Below are 17635 nucleotides of genomic sequence, written 5' to 3'. Positions count from 1 at the left end.
TACACAAGAATGCAAGGCGAATGTGTGCGGAAACAGGGGAGTGATGTTCTTCAGAGGAGCCAAACATGCTGTTTTGAAATGATTTTCTTGTGACCCAAGAAAAGATGTCAGATTATGAATCTTGTCTTGCATTGCAAACGTGTTTGAGCAATTTCTTATTAAATGAGGCAGAATTGGTTAAAAAGGTGAGGTCACTGTTCGAAAACATACAGGTCAAGTCGAGAAATACTTTTTCTTTGTTGGAAATGTGCAGAAAGACAGGAGCACAACTAGACAATGGCAAGAATGAACATCCTTAATACACAGGTAGCAATTAGCAAGTAACAGAGGGGCGAAATAGAGCTAGGTGAATGTTTGCATTGTTTAGCACTTTGCTAAAAAAGCGAGAAATCGGATGTTCCGGGAACTTAAACCTGTTTTCACTGAATCTTCACACACAAATTCGGTGGACAAAAAATAATAGAGAAATGCATTGAGCACTGTGAAAGTCAAGCCGATAGATGAGTCAAGTCAAGTCAATTTTATTTGTATAGCCCGATAATGAGCATAATAATAATGAGCACAATTTTGTAGTATCTATAAAAATATTTGGATAGATTTGAAATTTTGGAAGATGTTTTTTGCTTAAGATTTGAGGAACAAGGGTGGTGATGGTGAGTAGTTGGGGCTGCTAGGCTCAGGAAGTAGAGCGGGTCATCTAGTAAGGTCGCTAGTTCGACCCCCGGCTCCTCGAGAGGTGTCAAAAGTGTCCTTGAGCAAGACACTGAACCCCTAACTGCTGATGAGCAGGTTGGCACCTTGCATGTCGGCCTCCATCATCAGTGTATGAATGTTTGTGTGAATGGATGAATGTCTGGCATACATTGGAAAGCACTTTTGAGTGGTCAGTGGTCTAGAAAAGTGCTATACAAACACACTCCATTAACTGTTTAGTTACGTGGTGGTGAGAAACATACTCCACAGGAGATTTTATCATCTAAGTAAACCTTTTATTTTTTTTTGTAGGAAAGAACAACGGTGACTAAAAATCTGTACAATCTGTAAAAAACATTTAAAAAAACCAAACGTAAGAGATATGTCTAAATATTGTTCACTGCAGTAGTCTGTGCTGTACAAGTGCTGACATTCCCTGAAGAAAAGACTTTGAATAGTCCATCTGGTCCTCGAGTCGAGTCTTATCAGTAGTTGATGCTGATGACTGTGAACCACTATTCAAAATCCACTCAATCACTCTTTTCGGTGTTGGACTGATCGTCCCTGGCATACGCAGACCCTACCAGATCTTCCCAAATGCCCACTTGTAATCGGTCCTGCACTCCTGAGAGTCTCAATGATGAGAGCAGAAAAAGCACTGGAAAATGCTCCGCTCGGTAATGGGGCCAGGGTGCATCTGACAAACTTTGGCTTTGTGCTCGACACACTGCTTCACACTCGTGCTCTCCTCTCACAGTCGCTGAAAACACAAATGAACACCCATTTAAAACGATAAAAACTTCAGAGTTTTTCCAGCACGTCAAGTTACTTGTGACTTGAGCAAGGCAGTTAGGGCCTTTAACTGCTCCAGAGAAGCAGCAAAAGGCGGTTGTGGTTTCACTGAGCAGTTGTCAGGTTCCAGTGTGTGTAGCTGTGCAAATGAGAAACATGCACGCTCTGCAAAATCATGTGTGACTAGAATTTTATTTGTAACTGATATCACAATTGCTAGTTTCTGAATTCTCCCCCCCCCCAAATTTTTTCTCCCCACTTGTCGCCAGCCAATTACCCCACTCTTTGAGCCATCCCAGTCATTGCTCCACCCCCTCTGCCGATCCAGGGAGGAATGCAGACCACCACATGCCTCCTCCGATACATGTGGCGTCACCAGCCGCTTCTTCTCACCTGACAGTGAGGAGTTTTGCCAGGGGGATGTAGCGCGTGGAAGGATCACGCTATTCCCCCCAGTTCCCCCTCCCCCACCCCTGAACAGGCACCCCAACTGACCAGAGGAGGCGCTAGTGCAGCAACCAGGATGCATACCCACATCCGACTTCCCACCCGCAGACACGGCCAACTGTGTCTGTAGGAACACCCGACCAAGCCAGAGGAAACATGGGGATTTGAACCAGCGATCCCCATGTTGGTAGGTAATGGAATAGACTGCCATGCTACCCAGACACCCAGTTTCTGAATACTAAAGGATCCTTAAACTAGAGTTAGGAATAGGATCTGCAGACAAATGCATGCATATATTAAGGGTGGTAGTAGTATGACTTATGTTCTACCTCGCTGAAGCTGCCTTTTACTTCTTCTTCCCTCCCATAGTTAGGTTCTCACTTTTCTTCTTCTGTACCTGAAAGCAACATCAGCTGTCAGGTTAATAAACACAAATCTCTTTGTTCACATACTTATTCACATGTACACACACCTACACACAAAATCCACACATACACATGTCACATCCCACAAGCAAATACTGAACATAACAACACATACATACACAGACCTACACACCAGCATTCACCCACACACACACACACACACACACACACACCAAGCATTTGAACATGACTGATTTTAAATACACATTTAATGAGAATTTACACATTATAGCTGGAAAATGCACACGTACATAATGTCCATTTGTCTAAAGCATGCCAACTTGTATGCACACACAGACACACATTTCACACACACACACACACACACAAACACACTAACCTCATTCATAGCATCGTCAATCTGTTTGAGTTCCTCATATCTGTCTCTCGAATCTCTCAGTGGTTGAACCATCATCTCCTCAATTTGAGGAAACAGCTATTATTAATACACACATGCACACGCATGCAAGCACACACGCACGCACGCACACACACACACACACACACACACACACGCACAAACAAGGATTAATTGGCCTTATTGTCACTGTGAACATAATTTATTCACTTTTACCATCACAGTATCTATCGTTGCCTTTTCCATCACCTTTGATCAGCACCATTACAACTGTATAACATCATCCCTCTGATAGATGTGTTGTTGTTCAGTATTCCAGATAACTGGAAGAGGTTGGGAAATGTTCGTTCATTTGTGAAGTCTTGCCAGCAGAGCTGTTTTCCTATTAAGGGTCACAATGGGTGTCAGCACTCAATCACACAACTGTAATGTGGAAAAAAATCTTTACTGCAGGTTTATTATCCCATCACTGTGAGATATGGAGGTCCTGTGAAAATATATTTTTTTTACCAAGCAAGGACTCATCCTACCTGCTGTCTATTATAATGTGCCATAATCTGAATTTTGTGCATTGGCCTTTTGAAAAAGTAAATGCTGCTCTCATCAAATGTCAAATATTTCAACTGGAGACATAATTCTTGAGATTAATTACCCTTAATGAGTTCACCTTTTTTAGGGACAATTGCAAAATAGTGCCGCTTAACAGTAAAACGGACTAAATATATGTAAAGCACTCTCCTCGTCAGTGTTTTTATTTTACAAATGGACTAAATTGCACCCACCATCATCTTCCTCACTATGGCCACCATTATTTTCACCATTTCCATAATAATCATTACAAACACCTCACCATTATCACCACCATCATTTATAATTACTTTAAAATTGCTTCACAACAGCTTTATATGTTTCTTTTTCTTTTTTTTTAACTAGAGTTCATGAAAAACATGTTTGCTGCAGACTAAAACATTGAAACAATTTGCCTGAAATTACCTTTTTATTATTCCATGGTAAGTAAGTAAGGCCCCTGGAGCACGTCTTTAAGGATCTTTGTAACTTTATTTTTGGAAAAAAGCTGGGCTGACATGATTTAATTCTCTATTTATCATCATCATCATTATTATTACAATAATGTATGAATAAAATAATTACAATATAACATTTTATAGTAACTTTTTTATACTATATCCATTGACTAGTGTTTAACGCTCACTTTGATTTTTCCTTCTTTTTTTTTCACTACTAATATATACCCTTTACATTTTTTCCTGTTATCTGTTGCTGCTATGATTCAATTTCCCCAGTAGGGATCATCAGAGTTTCATGTCATGTAATCCAATATTCTTCACCACAAGCACTGTCACCACCCTCATCATCACAAACATCAGAGCCGCCATTACTGTCGTCAACATTGCAAATATAATCACCGCCGTTATGCATCTCAGCCATTCTCACCTTCATAACTGTCTCAAACATGGGGATTAGGACGAACTTGATGAAGCCGATCTGAGCCGTCGGCTTTGTGACCTTCTCCCTGTCCATGAACGGAGCCACAGGCAGACCCTCAGCCTTCTCTCTGTCGCTCTGACAGACACATAGAGACGCAGGCAGCAGTTTGTCAACATGGAAATTCAGCATGCTTCTCGTGTTACAATGTCTGCTGCATTTTGTTTTATATTCGCTCATTCAGCTCAGTCATAGGTTTCAAAGCCTATTTTGTATTTCATTTTCACACTGTATATGATGATCTTCGGACACTGTCCAATTTCCCCAAAAAGGTAATTAAAGTTTTATCTAATCTAATCCCTGATTAAGGCAATCAAGTTTAACAGCCTCGAAGATGAGGTTCTTTGTAAGCCACCAAAAGGAGAAATTCTTGACCCCCCCCCCCCCCCACACACACACAGGGAGGTCAGAGGTCAACGTCTGCTGCAGAACAGAGCAGTGAACCCCGGCCCTGGCAGCGTCTCTCTCAAGTAAACCTCAGCAGGGCAAATGTTAACCACAGGGGGTTGAACCTGCACCATCTTTTCTACTCGTCGTGCCACCCTGCAGTCTGCAGTATACAAAATCCTTCATTGACACTAGCAGTGATATCAGAACCAGAAACCAGAATCAGAATCAGCTTTATTGGCCTATGTGTGTAGGTGTGCTTATGCACACGAGGAATTTGACTCCGGTTCGCAGCAGCTTCTAACACTTGCATATATCACTCACACAGAAAAAAGAAGAAAAAAACAAAAACAAACAAACAACAAAAAAAGAAGAAAGAAAACAACCAAAAAAATAAAATAAAACTAAAACAGAATAGCTACTAAATGAAACAATGACAGGACATTGGAGGCAAGCATACATGCACAACAGTCTCATCATAATTTAAGGTTATAATCCTGCAGACTTTCTTTTTTTTTAAATTTCCACACATGTATGTTTTATCCTGGTATTTGCATGGTGTGCACACTCCAAACTTCAGACAACCAGATCTGTTATGTCAGCACCTTCCCTACCACCTGACACAAACATAGGTAGTTCAATCAAAGAAGGTTGAATCAGTTCATCTGGATACAACGTTCCTAAACGTTGTATCCAGATGAACTGATTGAACTGTCTTTGATTTTCTTACCTGGATTATTGAGCATGCATCAAGCCACAGATATAGGTCAACCTGGATTTCAGGCCTTGATGTTGTGGTATCTGCTGGTTTTTATCTTTCATTGTCTTGTTTCACCATATCTGCTTGTTAGCCGCAACACCATCACTCCCTCTTCAAGCTCACCCTTAACTGGGCTTTTTCTGCAGCGGTGGTTTTCAAATCGGTCCTCAGAGACCCTCAGCAATGCTGGTTTTCTATTCTACTGAATATCCAATTATTTTTACCTGTATCATTTAATCAAGCCATCTCATCGGGTTGATTTGTTGGCCTGGAACAACAAGTGAATGTATATTAATTAACCTGCTGGCAGAATAGAAAACCAAAAGTACTGGCGGCACTGGAGGACCGGATTGAAAAACCACTGTTTACCTCAGATGTAAAAAGCCCTATTATCCTGGAAATGTCCTACCCAACAGAAACCATTAAAATGGACATCTACGAATGCATTCATGAGCTGAATATTTCTGCACCAGCTATTTTCACAAATATGCCAAAGATAGAAAGTATGAAAAAGGACACTCGTTTGCATATCAGTCTTCAGGATGGTAGCTTGAAGTACCAAGTCCAACATCTGACTCTGGGCCAAATGCTCAGAAAGAACCAACAGCACTCACCTCTGTGATATAAGCTATAAATCTTATAGCGGGCTTGTAAAATCTGATATAACATACCCTAGATGTTACTACAGATAATTCAGCAGGCAGATTGCATTCCTTACACGTCATCGTGTTGATAATTTTGCATATACTTAACACAAGCTTGTTGCACGCACACACACACACACACACACACACACACACACACACACACACACACACTTCCGTTAAACCATATCATGGAAACTCAAAGGCTAGAAAAATGGCATTTGAGAGGATTTTATTGCACAATGCGGGATGCTTTCAAAGGATCTAGAGAGGCTGCCACAAGGTCAAAGGTCAATAGAGCACATGCATCCAACTGACAGAGGTAGATGCAGGTCGTATAAACATCCATCCATCCATCCATTATCCAAGCCGCTTATCCCAACCGGAGTCGCGGGATGCTGGAGCCTATCCCAGCAGTCATTGGGTGGCAGGTGGGGAGACATCCTGAACAGACCGCCAGTTCATCACAGGGCTGACACACACAACCACACATACACAGACACACATACACACACACACACACACACACACACACACACACACACACACACACACACACACACACACACACACACACACACACCTAGGGACAATTTAGTATGGCCGACTCACCTGACCTACATGTCTTTGGACTGTGGGAGGAAACCAGAGCACCCAGAGGACACCCACGCAGACATGGGGAGAACATGCAAACTCCACACAGAAGACGACCTGGGATGACCCTCAAGGTTGGACTACCCCGAGGCTTGAACCCAGCACCTTCTTGCTGTGAAGCGATTGCACTAACCACTAATGTGGTTAGCAGCAACCTCACTACTGTAGAAATCCCTTAGCTCGTGACTGTTTACCAATGACACACGGCATTCTTCATGCAGACCTTCCTAAAAGTCATCGACTTCCCCCCTGTCAACTGAGGTAAAACTTGAACTCCTTTTAGTATGCTGCATTTTGTCACTTGTATGCGATAACTTCCCGGGCGATCAGTAAAGTGGGAACTTGAAAATTATATCAACCTACCTGCATGAAATACTCTTCCAGCAGGCAGTCCACCCAGGGCTCAGCCACCTCCATGGGCCGCACCTCGTTGGAGATGTCACAGCACTTAATGAGCACCATTTTCAGCTACACCGCGCGTGGGAGCAAAGGGCAAAGGTCACCGTCAGAGGGAAAAGAGAGAGAGAGAGGAAAGGAGAGTCAGTGGGTCTCTGAGCAAAATGTGACTACAATGCTAATATGTTGTATTCACATAATGGGATTATCAATCATTTTTAGGTGCGAGTATACATATCGTAACGCAGTCCATTAAATTGGTTTTATTTGTGGCACCGCTCTGCTGACCAGTGGTCCAGATAAAAACAAACACTGAACTGTTTCATACACACACACACACAACACTCTAATGAAACTGCAAGACATTAATTGACATCAGCACTGTATTATGGGTAACCTACAGTCACTTTGACTTTTATTTATACATTTATATATATTATGTATTATTTCGTATTTTAGTGGCTTTACTTATGTTTAGACCTGACGATCTATCCCAGATGTGTATATATTTATTTTGATATGTTGCTCTGACATAGGAATACTCTTAAGAGGAGACACACCTATTTACATTATTTCCATTTGTGAAGTTTTTTCAATCATAAAACTTCATTGTTTGATCTAGAGACTTTTTATGTCCCCTTTTCCTTATATTTCTAATTCCCTTGTCTCCTTGGATGTATTACGTATTTATCACCTTTTGTAACATCCTATGTGTTCTGTGTGTAAAAACCTACATAATAAAAAATAAAAAAAACCACCGAGTCAAACTCCAGCTGCCTAATGTAAACATATTCGGATCAAATAAAACAAAACAACAGATTGTGATTCGTATTCATATCCATATCCAGATTCTGATAACGGTCCATTAACAGAGAGTGGGGACAAAGGTCGTGAATGTCTACTCTTCAAAACAGGCTCTTCCTATCAGCACACACACACACACACACACACACACACACACACACACACACACACACACACACACACACACACACAGCGGTCGCACTGACATTTGGGTTTAATGAGGTTTACCCAAGCCCATCTGAAGGCTCATTAACAACAGAAGAGAATTCAAAAGTGCATAATAATGCTACATAAGGAACTTCAGCAAGCAGAAAATGTGATGGACAACAAACAGGGATACCAAAATCCAATGTAAATGCAATGCGTGCAGATGCACTTGTGGCACAAAACCCCACATTTTGCTTACATCAGCATTTCATAACTACTAACTAACTATTTCATATTTTTCAATGCTAGCATCATATAATTCTGATGTCCTTAGCTTCCATTTTCTAATTCATCTTTTTTGAGCCCCTGCTTTAGGTCTTTTTCTGTAGGTTCCTACACAGGTTGACACATTGGAACAAGAGCATGGCATAGAAATGTGTAAGCAGGTTTCACAGGAGCAGCTGCTGCAGTGGACGCACAGCCAAAGGGCAAAGGTCACAGTAAAAGAGGTAATTTTTCACTGTCTTCTGCTATTGCAGTGTCCTTGTGATACAGTCACACAATCCATTCTCTGTGTGTGAGAGAAACACACTAAAATAACATTTCCTTTTTGGATATTAGAAAATATGCAGCGAGGAAATGAAACAAAAACACAGAGTTTTTTATATATATATAATCTTATACCGTTGGAAAGCCTGTTTATTTCCCTTTTAAATGGTGCCACATTTGTAAGGAACATGCATTTGTGGGATGAGCAGCAGAGCTGAGTATGTGGGTTGCGCCCAGGAAAAATTTGCCAAATATTCTCTGCCAATGCCAAACAGCTTATTTTGCTGTTGCTATTGACTCTTGTTTTGAGCTTCTGGTACCCCAGGTGCTGACAATCAGGTGCCTGATATAAGATTTATTGCCAAGAAGCATTGTTACAACAAAGACATAATCTACCAAACACAAATGTCCTTACTTTTTGTGCTAAGCTATATGACACTTTCACAATGTGACTGACTATTCCAGCAAAAGTTACACTGTATCACAATACCAAAGACCGATGATGTCTTGTGGACTTGTGTCAATGAATGATTAACTCTGCTCACACAGGTGACATGCTCCTCATCTGTGTAGTCAAAGCTGTCGACTTTCTGTTTGAAGGAGTCCAGTATCTCGCCATGCCGCGCCATGTCTGTGGCCAGGATCAGCGTGATGGTTCCCTGAGACGTAGCACAAAGTTTCTTTGGTAAGAAAATTTAGATGCACAAACTACACTGCTCAAAAAAATAAAGGGAACACCTAAAAACACAATATAGACCTCGATGAATGAAATATTTCAGCTGAAAATCTTTATTTATTAGACAGAGGAATGTGTTTAGAGCAAAATAACCTAAGAATGATCAATGGAAATCAAAAACATTAGCCCATTAAGGTCTGGATTCAGAATCATACTCAAAATCAAAGTGGAAAATGAGAACATAGGCTGATCCAACTTCTGTGGAAATTCTTCAAGACGATTCAAAATGAGGCTCAGTAGTGTGTGTGGCCTCCACGTGCCTGTATGCACTCCCTACAACGTCTGGGCATGCTCCTGATGAGACGACGGATGGTCTCCTGAGGGATCTCCTCCCAGACCTGGATCAGGGCATCGGTCAACTCCTGGACCGTCTGTGGTGCGACATCGCGTTGGCGGATGGTACGAGACATGATGTCCCAGAGGGGCTCGATTGGATTCAGGTCTGGGGAACGTGCAGGCCAGTCCATAGCATCAATGCCCTCGACATACAGGAACTGCTGACACACTCTGGCCACATGAGGACGAGCATTGTCATGCATGAGCAGGAACCCAGGGCCCACTGCACCAGCATATGGTCTGACAATGGGTCTGAGGATCTCATCCCGGTACCTAATGGCAGTCATGGTACCTCTGGCTAGCACATAGAGGTTTGTGCGGCCCTCCAAGGATATGCCTCCCCAGACCATCACTGACCCACCGCCAAACCGGTCATGCTGGAGGATGTTGCAGGCAGCAGAACGTTCTCCACAGCGTCTCCAGACTCTCTCACGTCTGTCACATGTGTTCAGTGTGAACCTGCTCTCATCTGTGAAGAGCACAGGGCGCCAATGGCGAATCTGCCAACCAAGATGTTCTCTGGCAAAGGTCAATCGGGCTGCACGGTGTTGGGCTGTGAGCACAGGCCCCAATTGTGGACGTCGGGCCCTCATACCATCCTCATGCATTCTGTTTCTCACTGTTTGAGCAGAAACCTGCACATTAGTGGCCTGTTCAAGGTCGTTTTGTAGGGCTCCGGCAGTGCTCCTCCTGTTCCTCCTTGCACAAAGGACCAGATAGCGGTCCTGCTGCGGGGTTGTTGTCCTCCTGCGGCCCCCTCCACGTCTCCTGGTGTACTGGCCTGTCTCCTGGTACCTCCTCCATGCTCTGGACACTGTGCTGGGAGACACATCAAATCTTCTTGCCACAGCACGCATTGATGTGCCATCCTGGATGAGCTGCACTACCTGAGCAACTTCTGTAGGTTGCAGATACCGCCTCATGCCACCTCTAGTGGTGAGGGCACTAGCAAAATGAAAAACTAACCAAAGATCGGCCAGAAAAGATGAGGACAGGCAAATGGTCTGTGGCCACCACCTGCAAATCCATTCCTTTTATAGGGGTTGTCTTGCAAATTGTCTAATTTCCACCTGGTGGAAATTAGACAATTTACACACAGGTGAAATTGATTCACAAATCAGTGTTGCTTCCTAACTGGACAGGTTGATATCTCAAAAGTGTGATTGACTTGGAGCTACATTGCATTGCTTATGTGTTCCCTTTATTTTTTTGAGCAGTATAGTTGCAAACCACTGAACACAAGCAAAAGTGCCAACAAATACACACACACACACACCCTACCTGACGAATCTGTTTGAAAGCTTCGGGATCGAAGTTGGAGAAGATGTTGCAGTCAGGTTGTGAGAAGATCTGGAATGCCACGGCACAGTGGTGGTTTTCCAGGGGAGAGATGTCATTGTAGCGCACTGCTAATTCTGTCCTGGCATTAATCTGGTACCTGGGGGTGACAGATTAGATAGATAGATAGATAGATAGATAGATAGATAGATAGATAGATAGATAGATAGATAGATAGATAGATAGATAGATAGATAGATAGATAGATAGATAGATAGATAGATAGATAGATATAGATAGATAGATAGATAGATAGATAGACAGATAGATACACAGCCAGACAGACCACCAGATAGATAGATAGAAAAACAGACAGACAGACAGAGATGAATAGAAATATAGACAAATAGATAGATAGATAGATAGATAGATAGATAGATAGATAGACAGACAGACAGACAGGTAGGCAGACAGACAGACAGGTGGAGAGAAAGAGACAGTGTGTATATGTACATGCTGAGAGCTGCATGTTGTGTGTGTGCGTGCATTCCCGCATGGATGTGCCAATTCTCGTATGACTGCTGAGGAGTGTGTGTGTGTATGCATGTGTTCATGTGTGTGTGTGACCTGTGGTTGCTTGCTTTTTCTGTGTGTTTGTGTGCACTGCCTTACATATTGTTGTATCCGGGGTGATCCAGGTCATGACACACAGCAGCTGTCATTAGAATCAAAATGTCCACCTGAGTAAACTTCTCCTAAGACACAAATACACACACACACACACACACACACACACACACACACACACACACACACACCTTCAGTCTTTGGCTGAAAGGCCATTAGCTTTAAGCGTGCTAATGTGTTTGTGTTTGTATGTGTTTGTGTATGTGCACGTTTGTGAATTTTGGATCCTCTACAGTCAACTTGAGTGTGTGTGTGTGTGCGTACATGCATGGCATCGAGTTCATATGCTCGTGTGTGTAGGTGTGAGTGACTCCATCCTCCACAACCTCCTCGTCACAATCTCTGTGTGAAAGTGTTCCCGCTGGTTTCAAGCCCACACACACGTGTGTGTACCAGTGTTTGCGTGTGTGGCTGCCCTCATTAGCACATCACTAGGGCAGATGCTTCACAATCGCCCATTAGGGCTGCAATAATTAAACCTCCTGCAAGTCGTCCCTGATGACAAGGGAGTGGAGGAGGAGGAGAAGGGAGCGTCTCTGGGGATGGAGCATCCCCTGTTTTCTTTTTTCAGACACGCATCTCTCATCCTTTCACCCCACCCCCTTCTCCACCCCTAAGCTATCCAAATCCCACAATGCCTTTGGTTTTCGCAGCCATCCAATTTTCTTTGTTTTCCCTACCGATAAAAGCTAGAGTGAGTTCTGTCATCTGTGGGTTGTTTCTTGAAAGACATGATCATTAAGACATTATTATTATTACTATTACACATTTTTGTGTGTGTTTCTGATTCATTTGATGGCGAGTAGAGCCCTGGATAAAGAGAGATGAGAACATGAAGAAGAAAAGAAGACAGGCTGATGTTCAACTCAGAACTATCCAGAGGAAAGTAAATATTAAAAAGGTCTTTAAAACTCCCACACATGTGAGCAGTGACGGTTACGCTGACACCTGTATACACACACACACACACACAACTCCCTGCATGTGTATGTTTGTCGGCGGGGAGTGGTCATCAGCCTGTATGCTTTTTTTCTGTAATTTTTCTCTCTTGATTGATATGACTCCACAAAGTTAGCAGTAAAAGGGTTTAATTCCACGAAAGCGCCTTCTATAGGTGACACTACATTTAACTCAGGAACAAACTTGTTCTTCTTTTTATCATTATTCATACTTAATGGTCCTTTTTTGGTATACTCTTAACTTGCACTCCTGTGAAAAGAACTGCATTGCATTTTCATATGCAAAATGTGATATGACAGTAAAGTTGAAGTGACTGATTAATCTATTAATCTATAATGTATGGCGTTAATACTACACGGTAGATGTTTTTATTGACAGTGTTTTACAATGGTGGGGTAGCCACATGGTGCTCGGGTACCATCAGTAACACTGGCTTTCTCTTCTGCCAGAAAGGGAATCATGCTGACCTGGAGATGGCTTGATCACCTGACACAAGGATTGGCTATAATGAACTACCTGGCAGAATAGAAGACTAGCACTACTGTGGGTCCCCAAGGCCTAAAATGAAAACCACAGGTTTACACTTTCCTCACTATACATGGGTTTTATGCACAGGTCCTGAGCTCCCAGCTCCAGCACCGTCAATGTAAAGCTCCATCTTCTACAACATCTGTCCCATCACCATCGACGTGCATGACACTGTGTTGAGCTGAGCACGAGTCACAGAGCAGTGTTGTTCACGGGACAGACAGATCGGCTTTTTACCTGTAGGCTGCAGAGGCAGATCATGCTGTACATCATCTGGGTGACGCAGAAGCAGTGACGGAAGTTATGGAAGGGGTTATTTCTGTAGTTGTCATGGATACACAGCTACAGAGAGAGAGAGAGAGAGAGAGAGTGAGGAGGTATTAGAGAAAAAGAAAAAATTAGAAATGTGGTGATGTTTTCATTGCGGAAATCCCATTGGGGAAAAAAGTAATCGGTAGAGGAGCAGACCGAAGTTGAACAGTATTTTGAAAGTATTTCAGTAACACTCAGTTACCTTTGTTTTTGTTGGATGTGTTTAGCCCCCTCATGTGCCAGATGAGTGGTGTTTTATCAGCATTGCACATTAAAACTTGACATACATAAATGTCAATTACAGCATTTGCAAGGCTCTGCGTTTTCAGTTTTTACCAATTTTCACCGAAAAATACCCAGATTTTTAAACTGATTTTCACCTAGATTATATGTTTCCACGGATCCACAAGTTGTTCCTGTTCATGTGAGGTTATGTAACAGTGCCCTCTTGTGGCGAAATTCGGCATGCTGGATGACCTTCACAAATAAAAACTAAAAATGCTGAGCCTTGAGCATTTGAAATGCAACTGAGGACAATTTTCTTTTCTTTTCTTTTTTTGGATTCCCCCAATTTTATCCGGTCAATTACCCCACTCGTCCGAGCCATCCCAGTCGCTGCTCCACCCCCTCTGCCAATCCGGAGAGGGCTGCAGACTACCACATGCCTCCTCCGATACATGTGGAGTCACCAGCCGCTTCTCTTTACCTGACAGTGAGGAGTTTCACCAGGGGGACATAGCGCATGGGAGGATCACGCTATTCCCCCCAGTTCCACCTCCTCCTGAACAGGTGCCCCGACCAACCAGAGGAGGTGCTGGTGCAGCGACCAGGACACATACCCACATCCGGCTTCCCACCCGCAGACATGGCCAATGGTGTCTGTAGGGACGCCCGATCAGGCCGGAGGTAACATGGGGATTCAAACCAGCAATCCCCATGTTGGTAGACAAAGGAATTGTCCTCCTGAGGACAATTTTCTGCCGTTGACAACTTACCAGATAGTATTGAAATAGTCTCAGTGGGCCAAAAGCCGGCTCCTCTGGCAGCCGAAAGATGTTAAAATCAAAAACCTCTTCCAAATAATACTTAACCCAGGTGGGGTTGTAGGTCTTACCAGCCATCTCTTGAGTGTGATAGGGTTGATGTTGAAGTCTTTGACCAGCCCCAGGTCATGATACATGTGTTCCAGACAGCTCAGCATCTACAAGGTTGGAGGAACAAATAAACAACATGTAAACATATTTAGGGATAAAAACGTGGTACCGTCGCATTCACTTTAAATCTTTCCCAAAGACACAATACATCTAGGATGCAGTCTGTAAAAGTGTAATTTCCCACTACCTTAAAAAAAACAAAAACAAGCTATGATTTGTCAAAATCCCACCCTACAAATCATTTTGTAAATGTATATGTGGCTTTTTTTCCAAAATGGGAGATATGAAACTTAAAAACAAAACTCTCAAGATTAATCATTTATATTGTAATATGGCTTGAATGAGGAATAAACTGGCAACGATAGATTAGGGGTCTCCATGATGGTCCCCATGATGAGCCACATCAAAACAATGCAACAAGACTTGTACTACTGGCTTTACGTAGTTCACCAGTTTGACCAGCAGAGACAAAAACAGACCTCTGGTTATACCCTTTTGGTTTAGGGAAACAAACAAGTGTGCATCATTTTCCCCATCATCTCTCTTCAGATACAGCGGTGATACCTAAAGGGACGTTCTTTATGGTGATAATAGGCACAATAACCCTGATAGGCACAGTTAACACAGTATAATTCAGTATGACACAGTATAATACAGCCTACTACTACTACTACTACTACTTTCAACTGCTCCCATTAGGGGTCGCCACAGCGGATCATCCGTTTCCATTTCTTCCTGTCCTCTGCATCTTCCTCTGTCACACCAGCCACCTGCATGTCTTCCCTCACCACATCCATAATCCTCCTCTTTGGCCTTCCTCTTTTCCTCTTCCCTGGCAGCTCCATATTCAGCATCCTTCTGCCAGTATACCCAGCATCTCTCCTCCACACATCCAAGCAATCTCAATCTTGCCTCTCTTGCTTTGTCTCCAAACTGTCCAACCTGAGCTGTCCCTCCAATACAATCGTTTCTAATCCTGTCCTTCTTCGTCACTCCCAATGAAAATCTTAGCATCCTCAACTCTGCCACTCCAGCTCCGCCTCCTGTCTTTTCATCAGTGCCACTGTCTCCAAACCATATAACATAGCTGGTCTCACAACCATCTTTTAAACCTTCCCTTTAACTCTTGCTGGTACCCTTCTGTCGCAAATCACTCCTGACACTCTTCTCCACCCACTCCACTCTGCCTGCACTCTCTTCTTCACCTCTCTTCTGCACTTCCCTGTTACATTGGACAGTTGACCTCAAGTATTTAAACTCATACACCTTTGTCACCTCTACTTCTTGCATCCTCACCATTCTACTGTCCTCCCTCTCATTCCCACATATGTATTCCATCTTGCTCCTACTGACTTTCATTCCTCTTCTCTCCAGTACATACCTCCACCTCTCCAGGCTCTCCTCAACCTGCACCCTATTCTCACTACAGATCACAATGTCATAGTGTAATACAGTGTAATACAGTATAATACAGTGTTATATAGTGTAATTGAGTAAAACACTGTGTAATACAGTATAATACAGTGTAATACAGTATGTGCTAATGAGCATTGGGGCTTTTATAAATGCTTACCGATGCATACGTAACATCATAAGCAGGTGAAGCCAAGGAAGATAGCCGACTACTTCCCTGCTCGCCACAGGAATTAATTCAATTCAATTCAATTCAATGTATTGTCATTAAAAACAATTAACAATTTTCTAACGCTGTAAACATTTCTTTCTTTCATTTTATTTTATTTTATTTTATTTTATCCATCACTTCCTTTCACTTCAACCAGTCAGGCTGTAAGTGAGCCCATATGCATACTGCATGGAAGAGGTCCCTTATTTAATCAATACATTTCTATTTCTGATTTTTCATTCTGATTTGTACTTGCATAGTTAGAATTTTTCTTTTGTTTCCTTTATAAAGTTGTTACCATGTGGCATTGTTATTGTGTTAATTATGTCAGTGTGACTCATTAAGTAATTTCACTGAGTCAGTTGCCTTGTTTGTGCAAACTAGCTTGGCCAATATAACTGATTTTGATTCTAACTCTCGACCTGCTTGGCAGAGCCGGCCATGCTTTATGGGTACTGTTGGCATCATGGGTAAATGTTTCCTCAACCAATCACATTTCTTGGTTGAAACTTCCTATTGCATAATTTTTTTTAAATGCCCGATGTAAGATTGGAAGGGCATGAGGAGCTCTGTTGACCTAATTATCTGCTTGCCAGACACTAATTCATCACAGTGTTCTTACTGTGACTGGGCCGTCCTAAGTTGGCCTACATTTGGAAGACGGCTTCATTCCCAAGGCACGAGTTTGGCTGAATCCATGTGGTCTGTCTCAGTTTTGCTTACTCCGACATTTCTGTCCCTCTGTTAGACTTTTGTGTTTTAGCTTGGTTTGACATGATCTGTCTCCATTTTACTTTCATTATTTGTTCTAATTTACAGGTAAAATACATCTGTATTTATTTCATTGCATTCAAAGATGTCAAGACAGTGTCAGTGAGACTGAGCTCTTTTTTATCTTCCTTTAAAATGGGAGTCCTTACAATAATTGATAATAATTATTAATGGTAATAATAGTAACATAAGAATTAACCATTGCTTAATAATTCTTTATCAACAGATTAACCAGGATGTCTGTCTCACCTCATTGGGCTCCCACTGCCATGCATCGAAAGTGGGCTGTCTGAGAGCCTCTACTGTCTCCTTAGACAAATGGTACTACAGACGTACACACACACACACATGCACGCACACGTGCACACATACACACACACACACACATGCATGCATATGTGCAAACAGGTGTAGGGATACACATTTACATAAGGCAGGAAGACAGACAGACAGACAAAGGAGGTGGAGGAAGAAGAGAAGAGACAGATGTGTTTGGGTGAGACAGGCTTGGTCGGCCAGTGGTTCAGTGATAAATCTTACCTCATTAGCCTCCCACAGCCAGACGTCGAAGGCAGGCTTTCTGAGGGCATCTATGGTCTGCCATGACAGCATATACTGCAGGCGACAGAGCTCCCAGTTAGCCTTTTCCATCTCCGCCTGGCTTGGGGGCACATTTTCTAAACATTG

General features: G+C 42.6%; 1 protein-coding gene across 5 annotated transcripts in view; it reads right to left on the bottom strand.

The window, feature by feature from the left end:
- Nucleotides 1-975: 975 nt before the first annotated feature.
- Nucleotides 976-17635, bottom strand: part of pde9aa (phosphodiesterase 9aa) — a 58847-nt gene continuing 42187 nt past the window's right edge. For 3 of the 5 annotated variants that reach the window (XM_056289144.1, XM_056289145.1, XM_056289149.1), the window contains 11 exons: nucleotides 17198-17272; nucleotides 14514-14600; nucleotides 13325-13429; nucleotides 11585-11667; nucleotides 10916-11072; nucleotides 9108-9221; nucleotides 7030-7134; nucleotides 4171-4299; nucleotides 2698-2793; nucleotides 2262-2329; nucleotides 976-1453 (listed from right to left, as the gene is read on the bottom strand). In XM_056289144.1, coding sequence (XP_056145119.1) covers nucleotides 2279-2329; nucleotides 2698-2793; nucleotides 4171-4299; nucleotides 7030-7134; nucleotides 9108-9221; nucleotides 10916-11072; nucleotides 11585-11667; nucleotides 13325-13429; nucleotides 14514-14600; nucleotides 17198-17272 — 1002 coding nt within the window. In that variant the 3' untranslated portion in view covers nucleotides 976-1453; nucleotides 2262-2278. Of the gene's footprint in view, nucleotides 1454-2261; nucleotides 2330-2697; nucleotides 2794-4170; nucleotides 4300-6370; nucleotides 6485-7029; nucleotides 7135-9107; nucleotides 9222-10915; nucleotides 11073-11584; nucleotides 11668-13324; nucleotides 13430-14513; nucleotides 14601-17197; nucleotides 17273-17635 lie in introns of those variants that run through there. The other 2 variants (XM_056289147.1, XM_056289148.1) reach the window with 2 other exon arrangements.

Source organism: Lampris incognitus, chromosome 11, assembly GCF_029633865.1.
Source record: "Lampris incognitus isolate fLamInc1 chromosome 11, fLamInc1.hap2, whole genome shotgun sequence".
Lineage (NCBI taxonomy): Eukaryota > Metazoa > Chordata > Actinopteri > Lampriformes > Lampridae > Lampris > Lampris incognitus.
The sequence above is the reverse complement of the archived record's forward strand: the minus strand, read 5'-3'. Positions and strand labels throughout refer to the sequence as shown.